The 16,948-nt window shown below is 46.4% G+C and overlaps 1 protein-coding gene across 1 annotated transcript; it reads left to right on the top strand.

Moving 5' to 3' along the window:
* Positions 1 to 4,419: 4,419 nt before the first annotated feature.
* Positions 4,420 to 14,823, top strand: LOC137664444 (aldo-keto reductase family 1 member B1-like). Its single transcript, XM_068402479.1, has 10 exons — positions 4,420 to 4,557; positions 5,278 to 5,445; positions 5,975 to 6,091; positions 7,428 to 7,505; positions 7,905 to 8,027; positions 11,542 to 11,648; positions 11,804 to 11,885; positions 12,435 to 12,518; positions 13,344 to 13,426; positions 14,199 to 14,823. The coding sequence occupies exons 1-10, from the start codon at positions 4,492 to 4,494 to the stop codon at positions 14,239 to 14,241; spliced, it is 951 nt and encodes a 316-aa protein (XP_068258580.1). The 5' UTR covers positions 4,420 to 4,491; the 3' UTR covers positions 14,242 to 14,823.
* Positions 14,824 to 16,948: the final 2,125 nt, after the last annotated feature.

Consider the following 16,948-nt stretch of genomic DNA (forward strand, 5'->3'; position numbering starts at 1 on the left):
ATTAAGAATTGTTTCATCCTTATATAAACTTTACCTTTAACATCATTACAATCTTACTCCATCCTTTGTCCCTGCAGACCAGACTAGCGTAGTTAACATCTCATCAGTGTGAATGTAACACACATCACAAACCCACCCCTTCCCCAGCAGACAAAATTATCTGGATCAACACTGCAGCAATCTTGAACATAGACTTTCCAACCCCTTCTAAAACTTTTTCCGAGGTCAACCATACTACTGGACTCCCAACATTACCCTTTGCCATGCTGCTAATCTTCTGTCTGTCCTCTGGCATGCTCGCTCCAGTACAATACATGTAAGTCACTCCTTGACGTCCCACCAGCTCATCAGGCAATACCAGAGGGGTGGTAGTAACTGTGCTCAGACTTTGGAGCTTTCAGGCCACGGCATCAGTGATCACCACTTTTTCAGGGTCCCTTCCCCCTTGCCTGTAAACACAATCCAGCAGTCCAAGTGACTGCAGTTGATTACCTCCTTCTTCCCAGTTGCTCTGTGGGGATGTCTCACATCCCTGTGGGACGAGCAGGATCAGACCATTGCTCCACACCATCCTTCACTAAGTGATCCCAAAGCCCTCCTCCCTTGTGCAGGGCAGTGCTTGCAAGTAGCATAGATTCCAAACTCCCCAGAACTCTGCTCTCCCAAGACAAAAACTGTATCCCATTTGCTCCAGCTTCGCAGCACGGTCACAGCCACTGCAGGGGCACCAGTTGCTGCAAGTGTTCAGCATTTCTGTAATTTCACTCTGAGCAAAGGACTGTCAAGAGAGCGCTCCTGCTCTGGGGAGCAGCACTCCCATCTCCACAGGTCTACTTAACCTTGCAACTCAGGCTGCCTGAAAGGGCTTTGTTTTTACTTTGTCATCAGTCCTCAGTTTCCCTCCAGAGGTGCCAGGGTCCCCCTCTGAAGCAATCACTTTAAGACCACTCGCTGCTCCCGCAGCTGCAGCCTGGCCTACCTGGCACACAGCTTTCCATCAGGCCAATTCAGTGCTATTAACTGCTCAGTTCCGACCAAAGGCCTCCCCTTTGCCCTGAGCACTTGTTAACGCACACTACTCCAACAAAGATCATCAGCCTGACTCCCTCACTCTGCTAAGCAGTCCTGGTCTCTCTGAAGCCCCATTAGCAGCACATGTCAAGCCCCAGCGCACAGCCACATCACAGCAGCACACCTCTGTCCCCATGTTCCACAGCCAATCCCTCTGCCGCTCCCCAGCTAGTGCTTTTGGATCCTACATGTGGAGACAGCACTGTACCAGGCCACTGGAGCACAGGCTTGGAGGAAGCACATGTCTACCTCTTCCAAATCACCTTCCCACCCAGCAGTGGTCTCCCCAGGTCCCTCCTTCCTCCAGCTGTTTGCACACTGTCTGCACTCACCCCTGGGCACACACTGGCTGTGCCGCTTCCACCACCACGTATTCCCAGGACCAGGATCATGGCTCCTTCCAGAGTCCCTCTCATTACTCAGGCCGTTCTGGGCCATGACAGGGCTGGGTGTCCCACATGTTCTCCAACAGCTACCATCCCAGGCAAAACAGTCTCATCTCAGGGCAATCTAAGCTGATTTATCACCAATTAACACAAACTTCACTTCACCTATTCAGGTACTGAGGGGGGAAAAAAGAACACAGGAAAAAAACCCTTTAGTAAATGCTTTCTGCCCCTTCCCCAGCCTCTGTTTAAGCCAAACACCAATCCCCTCTCTGTCCTCCACTCTGCTTCCCCCATTTTCACCACAGATTACACCCAGACCATCCCAATCCCTCCCTTGAGGTGAGGGCAGCTTGGAGGGTGGGCTGGGTGCCTGACCCTTCCCTTTACCATTCAGTGTGTCTTAGTGCTCCCAGGCAGGCGGGCTGCCGTCCCCAGGGCTGCCATTTGCTTGGCAGGGGTGGCCCAAGTGCTCCCAGGCAGGCGGGCTGCCATTTGCCTGGCAGGGGTGGCCCAGGCCACCAGCCCCTCAGCAGCCAGCCCCTTCAGGGTGAGGTGCCGCCCTCCTTCTCCCCTGGCAGGGGAACAGGGGGGATCCACACAGGCTCTTCCCATGGCTGGAGCTCCATCGCCCAGGACAGCAGCACCAGAGCCGGCAGAAACTGGTTCTGACCGGCCCAGGGCAGCTGGCAGCTCCCTGCTGCCCCGGTCTCCCCCACCAGGCCAAACCTGCCCTCCCCACCCATGAAGTGCCACAGGCAGCGGGGGAGCTCCCTCAGTGCTGTGCCCAGGGCGTGATTTTTAAGCAGATGGGATTAACAGATAAATACCAGTGCGAAAACAAAAGGCCTCATTAACTCTGAGAAGATGGGAGACCCACCAAAATATGCTCCTGGCTGGATCTGAGCTCAGAGCAAGAAAGAGGCCGAGGTCTTCTATAGTCAGGTTCAGCCAAGACCCTCAGATCTGCCTCCCGGCACCCGGAGGTTGAACTGGAGCACTCCACTGAGGAAGATAAACCTCCTCTTTTAAAGGCTCCAGGCAAGGGAGAAATTCCCGCTGCCCTTCCCTGGGATTCAAGCTTGAAACCCACACGCCCTCACCTCACAACACTGGCGTTAGCTATGCCTCTATCTGTCAGTACCCCCAAAGCTGCAGAGCCCTGCAGCATTCCCGCTTACGAGGTGAGATGATCGCACCTTGCCACTCTGTCACCTCCTTACTTTGCCTTTGTGCTTTTTCGGCAGCCCACGGGGTCTCTGCCAGTAAAGAGCGTCTCCACAAGGACATACCCACCTCCATTATTTTGGACTCTGCTCTTCTCAGATACCAAACACTGCTGGTCTCCAAAGTCACAACTTGTGGTGAAATTACAATTGCTAAATGCCAAGTCAGCAAAACAAATCAAAAAACTCATGATACTGTGCATCCTGTTTCAGTGCAAAACCTCACATGCGGACCAAAAAAAAAGGGAAAACCCCTTCTCCCCCATGCAGTTCCTCGTCGCCAGCACTGACTATAAAAAAACAGCTGGCTGTGTATTATCAAGGACACAGCTCACAAGATTTAGCAGGCTGGCTGTCACACGGTGTTACACGCAGTAGTTCTTCTTCCCCCAAGGCCCTGCCGCCATGTGACAGCCCCCACCAGGCCTTCGGGAGAGGTAAACAGCAGAAAGCCACCTTGCTTTAGAGCTGCGAGGGGAAAGCCTCCCACTCACGAGAGCCAACAGCGGAAACACAATACAGAACTCCTGCCTGAAACCTCTCGTGACAAGACGGAGATATCTCTCTGACAAGTAAACGCCAGGGAAAACCGAACCCGAACAGTAAGAGATAAGCGCCGAGTTATGCAACAGTTTGGTGATCCAAGCGAAAACACATCGCATCCTGCTGGGGACGGCTGATGGTGCTGACACAAAACAGGAGGAACGTTAGAGAGGAAAACCAATTACCTTGCCTGCCCTTAGTTAAATGGAGCAAAAAAAATGGAGCACGGGCCTCTGCCGTGGGAGAGGCACCCAGAGCAAGTGCTTGCACCTGAAGAAACTCTTCCACGTGTGAGCAAGCAGCAAAGCCTCGCGGGCAAGCCTGTTTTTTTCCACTGCGCTGCAACCTCCTCAGCAGAACAGCATACGCTTGTCTGCAACAATTTCAAAGCCAGTTTCTGACGTGAGATTACTGGCCACCTACCCCGTATGATTACAATCGCACATTTTATTCTGAAATGCCCTCAGCACCTTCCTAAAGACGGAGGGACAATTTGGTCATTATGTCACTCATTAAAAAGTCACTGTTCCTCTTCTGCAACTTTCAAAATACTTTGAAAAAACCTCTCCCAACATTCTAAATAAAATTCTTTTTTTAAATTCACTTTATCCTAAATTACACCTATGCCACAGCTCACTTTCCCCTAAAGTGGAAGCTGCATTTCTCCCACCTGGAGAGGGGAATGGGGTGCTCCCTGCTCTCACAAGCCAGCCACGCCAAGGTTTCTCCAGCCATCTCACTGTATCAGCACAGAGGGTCACAAAGCTCCGACAAGGGGCAGCAGCCCAGGCCACCATCCCTGCCGTGGGGACACGCTGCTCCAGCCAAAGGACTCAGCCCTTCCATGGCCTGAGACTCGCAACCCACCAACAGCTCTTAGGGCGCAGGGAGTCACCTCTGCCTCATGTCCCCTCTGCCATCCCGATCCCGGGGACGCCTGAGATGTGACACCAAGGCACTGAGGTGCTGCGGGAGGCACGAGCGAGCACGGCACACTGAACGCCTCTCGTGTGAGGTCAGCGCAGTCCCGGTTTAAGAACCGTCTGGGGCTCGCAGCTGCCGCGCCTCACCCGCCGCCCCGGACCCCCTCCCTGGGCTGCACAGGGCCCGGGCCCCCGCTCCGCAGCTGCGCTCCGCGGTACAGCGCCGGCACCGCCCCGCCATCCCCCGCTCCGGGCCGCGGCGGGGCGGGGCGCGCCCGGCCGCTATTAAAGGCGCTGGGTCGGCAGCTGTCGCGGTGGTGCTGGCGGGTGGTGCGTGGGGCCATGGCGACTTACGTGCAGCTGAACACCGGGGCCAAGATGCCCATCCTGGGGCTGGGCACGTGGAAGGTAACGGGGCTCGCGGCGGTGCCCCCCCGCGTCTCGCTGGCGGCCGGAGGGCAGCGGCGGCCACCGCCCGTGCGGGACGGGCGCCCCTTCCCGGCCCCGCGCTGGGGAGAGAGGGCGGGCGGCCGGGGGCGGCCCGGCCCCTGCGGGCGCAGCTGCGGCCGCCGGGGTGGGAGCTCGGCCCGGGCTCGTGCGCAGCGCCGCCGGCCTCGCGGCCGGGGCTCCCCTCCCGGTGCGGCGGTGCCGCTGCGGCCTTTGGCACCGAGGGTCCCTCGCTGCCCCCTCGCACCAGCCCGAGCTCCTGCGGGGCTCTGCCCAGGGACGCGGGTCGCTGAGGCCCCTCCGCTGGGCTGAACCCCCCGGCTGGCAGCTGCCGGGGGCTTCTCCTCTGCGAAGGGGTGTGGGGAAGCGAGGAGGCCTTGGCCCGGCTGTGGAGAGCTGTGCTGGTGGTGGGCTGAGCCCTGCCCGGGAGTGGGGTGACAGAGGAACGGCTGGAGGCTGGCTGTGAGCTCGGGAGCCTGCATTCAAGATGTTCACAGGCTCAAGAATGCTGCAGGGAAAGCTGGGGGGTTTTTTTGATGCTGTTAGTGGGTTGGTTTTTTTTTTTTGCTTTATTTTAATTGTGGGATTGCTTTGAGTGGGGTGGCTTTCTTAATTTTCATTTGCTAGGAAAAAGGTCTTCAGTATATATTGATTAGAGTTTCTTTGATATTATGTTTTCAGTCCCCACCAGGGAAAGTAACAGCTGCCGTGATGGCTGCTATTGATGCTGGGTACCGTCACTTTGATTGTGCTTACGTGTACCAAAATGAAAATGAAGTTGGGGATGGGATCCAGCAGAAAATCAAGGAAGGTGTTGTGAAACGTGAAGATCTCTTCATTGTCAGTAAGGTATGGATCTGGTGGTACAGGATCCCGGGAGATGTGTTTTTTTTTATAGTAACTCACCAGTTCTTTACTTTCCTACTCTGTGGTGCAGCATGGAACAATTCAGAACATCATTCAGGTCACTCCTGAGATGTCCTACTTTGCCTCATCCTGTACAGAGAATAGTGCAGGGCATGTACCTCTGACATGGGTGATGCTTTAAACTTTTACTGGTGTGAAGTTATGCTGTCCTCTTTCATGCAGTACCTGACCTTCTAGTGGGTGGTTTTTAAATGAAGTCTTAATTAATGGAACCAGACTACTTCTGCTGTCTGCCATGACACCATTCAGTCATGTGTGCTGCCACTGCACATACAGTCCTCAGTATTGTGGGCCAGTCCTGCTCACAGAGCAAGCCCCGTTTGAAGACCAGTAGGATGATGTGGTTCCACATCACCTTCTAAAGGGGACAGGCACTCTCCCGAACAGCACAGAAGGGTTCCAAGAGCTTTAACCCAGGAGGTCACGGTGTGCCTTGGCTTGTTGTCTCTAGCTGTGGTGCACGTTTCATGAAAAGCCTCTGGTGAAGGGAGCCTGCCAGAAGACTCTAGCCGACCTGAAACTGGATTACCTGGATCTTTACCTCATCCATTGGCCCCTTGGTTTTAAGGTACAGTAACAGCAGTGCATTTGGCTTTGTTGTGACTGGCAGTTTTGAAGAGCTATATGGCTTTACAGCTGAGTAATTGCTCCAGCTGACACAACCGTCATGTGTCTGTGTACCACCACTGCTCTGGTGCTTGGCTTTACTCTGGCCCTGTGAGCCTGGCCGTTGGTCCCTACCTCTGAGATTCCTGCTTGCACAGCATCCTCTACCCTTTTGATCATGGCAGTCCTTGCACTAGGGGTGGGTTTCTTTGCTGCAAGCATAAGTTATATTGATCTCCTTTTGATTACTGCCTGTGTGTTGTCTTCTACAAATCTGAAGTGTGCTCAGCTGACAATGACATGGTCCCTCTTTGTGAGGAGGAGGGCTGTGCTTTGCTGCCTGACAGAAATTCTTTCCTCTGCATGTTGCAGAATCACAGAACAAGATAATGTTTGTGTCTTCTATTTCTGTCTTTAATCACTAAGTCCTTTAATACAGTACAGATTGAACTGACCATTGCTGTAGGAGCCTTAGTGTTCCACAGACCTTGGATTTCAGAAGGTGAAGCTTTTTAGTTCCTAACTCTTTTACTGACTGCATGCAAAGGAACTGATGTCTCAGTTTGAATATTTCTAAGCTCAGGTCTTTCTGTTAGAGCCTGATCAATATATTCATTCTGCTTGTTGCTTTGGAGATCAACTGTTTTTCATAGCATCTGTATTTTTAAAATTAGTTTCATATGGACAGAACTATCAAAGTGGAAATGTGTTGTGGTATAATAATGTATTAGTAGAAAAGAACTGGTTTTGAATGAAGTTGGTATCTGGCATGTAGTCGTAACTGGAACACAGGCTGTTTTAACGTTCCGTATGCCAGCAACTTAAACAATGAATCTCCCCATGAAAGACCTGTCAGCAGATCTGGTCCAGTATAGACTGAACATGCTCCAGGTCCTAAGTGGGTCCTTATTACACATTTTAATAAAACACTTCATTATGTACACCTAAGGACTGTATATTTTTGTAATACAGAAAGTAAACTTGTAAACTGGCTATAATTCCACAAGTGGACAGTTATGTTTCACCATATGTATTTTGATGAGCCAGAGGACGTTGTGTCCAGCAGAAGTACCTGTCCTTATTGGGGTGGCTACAGGCAAAAATGCCATAATCCTGTGTGAAAGCAAAAGAAAAGACTGAAGAATATAGATAATGAGTATTAGTGTTATCTAATATGTATGTAGGTAACAAGTATTAGTATGTCCTGCAGTAGGAGTTTGCAGTATTGTAGTCTTCAGCTGGTGTTAACTGAATTTCCCACCACAGAGTGTGTCAAGCATTTTCTCTCTCACTGACAGGCAGGAGAGGAGCTGTTTCCCACAGATGACAAAGGCATGTCTATACCCAGCAACACAGACATTCTACAAACATGGGAGGTGAGTTTAGTCACAGCAGGAGAATCATATCTTCTGTCCTTGGCAGTCTCTTCCATGTTTTCATTATCTTCAGCAGTCTAAATTGTCTCATTTATGTAGAACTACTTGGAAGGACTCATTGGTACAATAGTTAATTGTTGGGTATCATTATCTTCTGCTTCTAACTTGCTGTGAATTTCTGCAATCTCAAAGAATGTGTCTTTGAGCTTTGGTGAAATAGGAGACATGGCACAAATATACTAGTGCTCTGGATTTTTTCCCCTCAAACTTGAACTCTGAAAATCTGAATGCTTATTTTGTGCTTCTCATGAAGGAAGCAAGCAAGCTGTGTCAGGAAGAATGTATTCTTCAGGCCCTGTCATGTAAACTAGATGCTGACTTTGCTCCTGTTTGTGTTAGGCCATGGAAGAGCTGGTGGATGCTGGTCTCGTAAAAGCCATTGGAGTCTCCAACTTTAACCATGAGCAGATTGAAAGAATCTTGAACAAGCCGGGACTGAAATACAAACCTGCAAATAACCAGGTAAGCTGCAAAGTGACAACAGGCAAATGATCATGTGGTGGTGTTTGGTTGGTTTGTTTGCTTTTTAAAGAATTGCTAAGATCTTATTATGAAATAAGGTTATAGAAAGAGAATGGAGTAGACACAGTGTGTTCTTTTAGTCTTACCCTTTAATTACTTCTGGATGCACAAGGTGCTGGGTTTTTATGGACTTTTTGCACTGCTGCTGGGAAATCTGGCAAGGAGCAGCTCCAGAATCCCTTTTTTTTTTTTTTGGTGGGGGAGGAACTCAGATGACCTTCAAAAACTTTCTCAAAGTAGAGTAAATCTTATACTCTGTATATGAGGACCTAACAGAGATCTGGATGATCTTTTTGCAACTCTTCTGTGGAGGGGTCAGTTCTTGTTGCTGACAACTGAGGGAATTGAACAGGAACATGCTTTATGGACTGCTTACAGACTTAATGAGGGTTGGGAGGAGGGAGGAAATGGAGTTGCAAGTGCAAATAGAGTAGAAGTGTCCAGGCATATAGACAGCACTTGAATAAAATCTTAAGAAAATTGAGATGGCAGGAGACCTTGGGAGATAATCTGCTGTAATTCACAACTTGGAGCAGCATGAGCTGCGAGGTAAGACCAGGTTGCCCAGGGCTTTATCTGTCTTGAAAACCTGCAAGGATGGAGACTGCACAGCCTCTCTAGGCAGTGTGTGTGTTCCACTGCCTGAGCCCCTGCCTTGGGTGTATGGGGGAGGGAGAGAGTCTTCTTATATCCAGTCTCAGCCTCTCTTGTTTCAACTTATGCCTGTAGTCTCTTGTCCTCCCACCGTGCACCACTTGGAGCTTGGCTTGTCTTTGGATGACCTCCTAGGTATTAAAAAGCTGCTACTAGGAGACCTGAAGCCTTCCCTTCTCCAAGGTGAACAAGCCCAGCTCCCTCAGCCTTTTCCAATACAGCAGGTTTTCCAGCCCATCCTGGTGGCCCTCTGCTGAATTCATGACAGTCTGTCAGTCTGTCCTCTACTGAGGGGGCTAGGAAGGGGGAAAACTGGACACAGTATTATAAAGGTGGTCTGACAAGTGCTGAGTAGAGGCAGACGATCACTTCCCACAACTTGCTGGCTGTGTTCCTGCTGCCAGGGCTCGCTGCTGGCCCGTGTTCAGCTCAGCCTGCTATGGCCCCCAGGTTGTTTCTAGCAGAGTTGCTTTGCAGGCAGTCAGGCTCCAGCCTGTGTTATTGCCAGGGGCTTTTCCTTGCCGGGTGCAGAGCTTTGTGTGCAGCCTTGCTGAATTTCATAAGGTTTTTGTTGGCCTGTTCTTCCTGCCTGAGTGGGTCCCCCTGAAGTGGCAGCCCTGCCCTTGGGTGTATTGACTGATACTCCCCCAATGTGGCATCACCTGCAAACTTGACAAGATTATAGCCTGGGGCAAGTTGTTGAAGAGGACAGATCCCAGGATAAGATGCCTGTGGGGTCTGTCTAGACTTGTCCTTGATTGCTATGGTGTTTGAAGGACTGCAGTCTCAGTTATTGATACCTGATTACAAGAACTGATTTAATTCACTGTGGTAGCTTCAGCATGTGTACTGAAAAGGGATTTTAACACCTTTTTCAGAAAACTAATAGGATTATTCTCTGGAAGTCTATTTGCCATAAAACTGAAACATTCTGACTAGAGACTTATGAATCTTGCACTTATGTGTATTTTCACTGTCAGTCCCAATGTACTTTTAGGATACTTAGTAGAAGTCTTATGGTACCTTTCAACATCTGCCACACCTCGTTGCCATTATCACTGTAGTTTATAATTACCCTTGTCTCTTGCATAGAGGTCACTGACTTTATATCTGTCATACTTGCAAATGTTCTTAAACTCTCTGGTTACTATAAGCAAGTTAAGCTCAGAGCAATGGGTCTTCAGTCCCTCTCCTTCAAAATTTACCACTTCTGAAGAAATGCTGGCAAGCCTGAAAGCTTGTCTGTTATTAACGCTTACCAACTGGCCTAATAGTGATAGTGCTTCCTGCAAACGCTTTCTCTATGCAGATGTCTCATGTGTGATACAGTAATCCCCTGTGTTTGCTGTCATTCCCATTCTTAATTTGAGTGCAGTCAGTATGTACATTGGTTTCACTTGTGGTGAGAAATTAATTTGGCAAGGTGGTAATTACATTACAATGATGCTAGTACTTAGTTCAGTAAGGAAATATGACTCTTCAAGTACTTGATCATTATTACACAGTATGGATTGCAATAGCTTAAGATACTTGTTTAAATGTACATCAGACTTTTCACCCTGGTCCAAACATAAGACTAGATAATGTAGCTCAGAAGTTTTTTCAACTTGAGTACCAGTGGAAGGATAAGAGTGACTTTGCCTTGCTTATATTGCCTAAATTCTACCTGTTGAATAGTTGAGAAAATAACCAGATGTACACTATTCTTGAGTAACACTCTTGAGTGTTTCTGGAGCTGCTGAAGCAAAATAAATATGTATAATCTGTCGCAAAAACTGAGTTGTGTGTCCTGTTGTCTAATATTCCAACATGCCCCAGAAGGGAAACAGCCACGCAGGCTTCTGATAACAGCAGGCAGTTAGAACCACAAATAAAGCATTCAGGGCTGTAAACTGATCCAATGTTTTGCGCTCTCTTGCTCCACCTGCCAGTAGGACAAGTTTCCAGGGACTATGCTCAGAATGCAGCAGCAGGCTGCAGAAGGCTCAAATGACAGTGTAGTCAAAAATGTTCTTGATTTTGCCTGCTGAAAGAAAAGTAGTGCTCCCTGGTGTGGGACTGTCCTGAAAGGCCCTCTATGCAAAGTATCAAATATTCATGTTCTTTCACTGCCTCCTGATGCATGAATAATTCCTGTTCCATACTGCATGTCTGTGTGTTAGGTTGCCAGAATACAGATCCACTGTTAAAGGAGTTTGTATTCTGTTCTGTAGATATTCTTATGTAAATTCATGGTAAGCACACATGTGTTTATAGAATTCTAGAATGGACAGTAAGCTGAAGGTGTAAAATCTGTAGCAGTTAGCCATTCTCGCTATTTGCAAACTGGAGGTATTCAGTGTGAGTATTGACACAAAGCAAATAAAAATGACTAGAACAATACTGGCATTGAAGTTAATATGGTAGTTGTAAAAAAAATATAGCATGTTTAATTAGGGATGGAAAGAGAACTTTGTACTTACTGGTCTGCTGTCCTATTGTTATGATTTTGTAGTTCTCATGTGTGAATTTCACCGAACTGTCCCATTTAAGCTCCCATGTTGATTCCATATGTTGGAGGTTACATAGATCAGCAAAGTTTTAAGGAGCGGTGTTGCAGTCCTTGGACCCTTCACTGCAAGGAGAACTGCTACAAATAGTAGAAAGGGGATAGGGGTATATGGAAAACAAAGGCTGCCTAATATTGCACAGAGACTGTAAGTTGGAACAAAAATCAGCCTTTGATTTGATTAAAAACTAATCCCTGGAACATGTTAAAGCAGTTAAATCACTGACAATCTCTGTACTGTTATGTTGGCAGATTGAATGCCATCCATACCTCACCCAGGAGAAGCTGATCAAGTACTGTCAATCCAAAGGGATTGCTGTGACAGCGTACAGTCCCCTTGGCTCTCCTGACAGACCATGGTAAGATTGCTTTGCACTTTGCAAGGGAGCTGGCATGGATTATGCTTGAAACTTTGAGGATACAAGTGCACCTTTAATTATTCATCCAGATACATATCTCTGCTAGGTTAGATCTATGGAGGTTTCTTGCCACTGATGATATTTCCTCTGTGTAGGGCTAAGCCAGAGGATCCTTCCCTTCTGGATGACCCCAAGATCAAAGAGATTGCAGCCAAGCACAACAAAACCGCAGCACAGGTATGTAGGTGCTGTACAGTGGGTACCCCTTCCTGTAACACAGCATAAAGGACAGCTAATAACAAAGTAAAGGACAAGCTGGCTCTTCATTCCCTGTCAACTGTGGTGCTTTTCTGTGATGTTAAGTTGTAGTGCAGGTTTACTATGTGGCCTTCAGTGCATGCTTGTAAGGGCTCTTTGACTGTCAAAAAGAAACATTTTCTTGACCTGTCTTCAGATGCTGTCATGTTTCAGTCTTCCCACCTGAAGTCCTATTGCAGAGAAGTGAACCCTTGTGTAGCCTATTAAAAGTCTAGGTGGGAAAGAAAGGAACTGAGTATCACTAAACTGGATGAGAAAGGATACCTTTTGTGTGGGGATCCAGCACTTCTGTATTTGCACTTCAGAAGGTGATGCTTAGAATTCAGGTATGATTTGAAATGCAGCTTTGCAGAAATGGGTTAATTCTGCTGAGTTGTACAGTTTGCAGCAAACAACTGTTGGAACAGGCTCTGCTTGCCATAGAACAAAAGCTGTCCTTTCTCTGGCTCAGTGATATGCCTTTTGCAGGTTCTCATTCGGTTCCATATCCAGAGAAATGTGATTGTGATTCCCAAGTCCGTCACACCACAGCGCATTGTGGAGAATTTCAAGGTGAGTCATTAGGAGTGACCTGGGTGCACGGCATGTTCCAGGACAGCATGTCTTCCCCCAGCAGAGCAAGCAGTGATCCCTTCTCACCCTTCCCAAGTCCTCCTCACCGAGAGGACTGGGCTTTTTTTCTCTGTATGTTTATTCATGGTCTACTGAGGGCTAAACTTAAGGTTACAGTTGGAGAGCAGGAGTGAACCAAGCTTTTGGCAACAGTATGCTGATAATCTTAGCAGTCATGTTATGTGATGCTTACTGTTCTGTGCCGTGGGGATGAATTGGCTGACGGAGCTTGCTTGGGGCCCAAGTGCAGTAGCACACCACAAAAGGCTTATGTAGAGCAAACACTGTTAAGAAAATAGTCCTGGTGTGCATAAACCCTGTCGCTGCTCTCGATTCAGTGGTCCTTGATGAAATCAGTGTTAGGGTTTTGGAAGACGCTTAGTTGTGTTAGGTAGAATATGGAAGTGTTGTAAATGCTTCTTTTGGAATAAGACAGAAAGATACATCCTCCACAAGTGGAGGATGGAGGCATTCTGCAACACTGAGTGCTCTCCAAGCTTCTTAAAACAACTGGCACGTGTAACTGCAACTTGATATTTTTTTAGTTCCTCCCTCTCCCTGCTCACCTCCCTACCCAAGTCCAGCTAGTGTAGTCCCAGAAATCCAGAGAGCTGTCTTTTTCTTGTCCCTCCTTCACAAAGCAGTCATTTCTTCTAATGAAAGAAGTCCACCCTTACACTGTGGACTTGTTCTTTAATTTTGTGAATTTTGATTACAATCTCTAATTTGTTCAGAGAGGTGACTTCTAGCTGTTTCTCTTGTTAGGTGTTTGACTTTGAATTAACTAAAGAGGAGATGGCAACTATTCTCAGCTTTAATAGAAACTGGAGAGCCTGTGCAATGAGCACGTAAGTGGCAGTGTTGGGGTTTTTTTTTTTAAGCTGTTACCAGTCTGTCATAGTTTAGTGTATGAAGTTGTGATACTAGGCTTGGTTGAAATTCAGGATAGCCAAATTTGATTTCCAAAGGGGTCATCCTCAAAATAACTTTTCAGAGTAAGATTTTAAATGTTCATATTATGAACCAAAACATGATAAGCATAAAGCAAACTTCATTTTCAGTTCAATCTCCAATAAACTTTTTGTGGCAGGAATTGCAACAGGAGGCTTCTTATTAATAATTTTCATTTTGTCCATACTGGAGAAACGAGCATGATGCAGACTCAAATTCTTGATTAATTTTGCTTATGGAATTTATTTTGTCTTTCTGCCATAACCCTTAGGTATATTATAAAGACTGACTATATGTTCTTCAGGAGTGGTTGGGAAAGTGGGTGAACATTCAGAAATATGCAGATTTGCAACTTGGAAGCCTAAAGCCAGATACGAAGTCTTTGTTGGAAGGCTGCAAAAAAGGTCTTCCTGGCAGTAAACACTGAAACCTGAATTAGTTTTCTACAAAGCACCTAGGTCGCACTGCCTGAAATGCTCAGAGCCTGAACAGCAGGAGCCACCCAAGAATCTTTGTTTACAAATGCAGCATGTCACCAAGGAAGACAGAAACAAACTGCCTCTGCTTTTATACAGTTCAGCTCCTCCCTTGGTGGCTCTTTACAGTGGTTACAGCTGCATATAGTATTTTTCAGACATGAGATAATCTTTGCTCTTTGATTTCCTTCAGGTGCAAAACTCACAAGGAGTACCCTTTCAATGCAGAATACTGAAGATGGTTTCCTGACTTTCTCCAGACTTCTCAGATATGCTTCTGCTGTTGCCTATGAGTTGTCTACGTAGCTTTAGCTTTCTCACTGCATCAGACTGCCTTTTTTTTCTTTTCCCCCCACAAAGATGCAGCATGTGTACTCGGTGACTTTGTGGTGTTTTATTTTTTGGAAGAAGGAAATGCTAAAATGGTTCTGAAGAGCACACTGTGTGGACTAGTACATTGTCCTTGCCAAACTGCATGTCTGGAACTGGTAAGCAGAAAACACTGAGAAAGTTTGAACTAGCAGTCACTTTTATTTTGGAATACTGTGAATTGGAGCTAGTAACTATTGTTGTCTGGAAGGACCAGGATATGGCAGATTTTACATAATGTGAGGTCTGCTTTTTTTCTGATTACTTTTAGGTTCGGTTTGGTTTTGTTTCTTTTTGTAACACTCCAGGCTTTTTTCTCTAACTGGAAGTACAAGTTGATTTTGAAGTACAGCAGTTTCTACATGGGTAGCTCTTTGAAAAATGTATAGGTCCTGGTTTCTTGGTGATATAAAAGCTGTTTTTGCTTATAATAAAATATTGTTTCATTACTGTGTGTAATGAGATGGTTATTTCAGCAATGCTCTAGCGGTAGTAATGCTGGAGTAGCTGTTTTATATCAATGTCTCTAGAGATTGCACAAAAGCAAGGAAAATTACTGTCCCCCAAGAACTCATCTGGTGTTGACGTTAAATTCTTATTTTTTTTTTTCCTGCTAGCTATCTGCTGTTCTCATGCTAGTGTACATTTAGAATGCCTGAGTGTGGTGAACCTGTGGCCACTGATGAGTCTACTTGAGCCTCTCTTTAAATAGAGCTATTCTGATATGTCTGACAGCTAATATACTAATGTTTTAATCAATCTTCATTTTACTGAAGTGATCATGTATTTTGGCTCTAAGAAAACTTACTCAATTGAAGACATTAAGCCTGCTTAGAATCCCGTGGGATTGCTTAATAAGCAGTAGAACACTTGCCCTTTCCAAGCAGGCAGCACACAATGTGGGAAAGACTGCTGTGCTTGTACAAGCAACCCTTTGCAAATACAGTAAAAATGGGTTTCCAAGAAACTTCTGTGTCATGAGCTAGCAGATCAGAAACTTACTGCTCTGTTCTGGGAGGACAGAAAAGTAGGCTTATACCCAAATTTTGACATCTGAGGTGTGTTTATCTTTTGGTTTTTTGTGGTTTTCACAATACTTGCAGGTAATAGTTTTAAAGTTGTTGCTTTCTGAGAGCTCCTTAAGACTATTCAGAAAATGCATTTGGGCACTTGGAAAACAGTGGCTAGTGCTGGGGTGATTTTCTTGTGTGTTCTTGTAAATTTTTTTTCCAAGGTCTGAGTTGATCTAGAGTGTAAACTGACCTCTGAAGCAGGCTGTGTGGGCCTGGCAGAAAAAGGGTTCTTTCTCAACAGATGAAAGAAGGGAGACACCAGAACTGTTAATGCATAACCACCCCTAAATGGTAAATGTAAGGTGGAATTGGGATTCTGTAACTGCATAGCATAGCATACCTTACAGCGAACTCTGTGAGCTTAAAATGCACCATGAATGCAGTTGTTCTCAAACTGCTTGCGAAGTAGGTGGTTTGTTTCCTGGTGTTGATAAAAAGGTACTAAGGAGTCATACTGATTTAAAATTCTTCTTTCTGATAAATACTAACCATTATATTGAGAAAACAGATTTTATCTTCAAATGCTGCTTTTAAATCTTTTCGCTGTTGCTGAGGCCAGACTTTACATGCAACATGTTTTTGGTCAGAATAACTTACAATAGGCTGAACAGATAATACTGAGTTAACTTACAACACAGCGAGGAGAGAGGAGAGAATCAATGTCTGACTCCAAGCAATATTCTCCTCTAATGCTGATTCTCCTTACATGATTATAATCACTTTAAATTCTGGGCTTAAAAGCAAATACAAAAAGCTTCAACTCTGCAAGTGGCTTTTGTGTATCTGTACTGTAATAAATAAAAGCCCAAAGGCATCTAAAAAAGGAGAGCAGCTAATGTTCTTAGATTAGTCTGAGCAGTGACAGAAAACTGTTTGGGGCAATGTTGACTTGCTTGGAAATAACATTTTAGTGACAAGTGTGTTCTGGCAAGAACTTACATTGAGGGTCAGGGTTTCCAAAATAGTACATCTGGTTCTGTTAACTTCCTCTGTTTTCATTTCACTGTAACTTTATGAAAGTTTGTGCCTGAAATTTTCCATTCTCAGAGTAGGAATTTTACTGGAGAAGACTTTCAGACCATTCCACGGCAGAAGGAAGACCAGCTAGCACTGAGGGTGGAGTGGTATTGTAACAGGCTCTCTCTGTATTTTGCTGGATGACTTAGTGGGAAAGAATTTGGAAAGGGTCGTTCTGGGACACAGCGCAGCACTTAACCAGCAGAGAGGGCTTGGATGCTTGGTGAAGTATGAGAGTGGGAATAGAGTAAAAAGAGAGAAGCACTTGAGCTGAAGGGACAATGGTGCATAAGCTCAAGCAGAAAGCAGGCTGTCAGAATGGATGAGTGGGAAGAGAGTGATGGAAAACCCTGTCACCCATAATGATTTTGGATTGCTTCTTCAAGGCCAGATACAATTAAGGCTGAGACAGAGGAAGAACCAGTCTTCTGGACTGCAGCCAAATCTTTGTTTAATCTAGGTTGATCCTGGGGATTGTTACAGT

The sequence above is a fragment of the Nyctibius grandis genome, chromosome 5 (genome assembly GCF_013368605.1).
Source record: "Nyctibius grandis isolate bNycGra1 chromosome 5, bNycGra1.pri, whole genome shotgun sequence".
Lineage (NCBI taxonomy): Eukaryota > Metazoa > Chordata > Aves > Nyctibiiformes > Nyctibiidae > Nyctibius > Nyctibius grandis.

Excerpts from the sequence above, each read along its gene's own strand:
- LOC137664444 (XM_068402479.1), top strand. The coding sequence starts at position 4,492 with ATGGCGACTTACGTGCAGCTGAACACCGGGGCCAAGATGCCCATCCTG. Across the intron at positions 5,446-5,974 it reads ATCTCTTCATTGTCAGTAAG|CTGTGGTGCACGTTTCATGA; the intron begins GTATGGATCTGG and ends TGTTGTCTCTAG. Across the intron at positions 7,506-7,904 it reads ACATTCTACAAACATGGGAG|GCCATGGAAGAGCTGGTGGA; the intron begins GTGAGTTTAGTC and ends TGTTTGTGTTAG.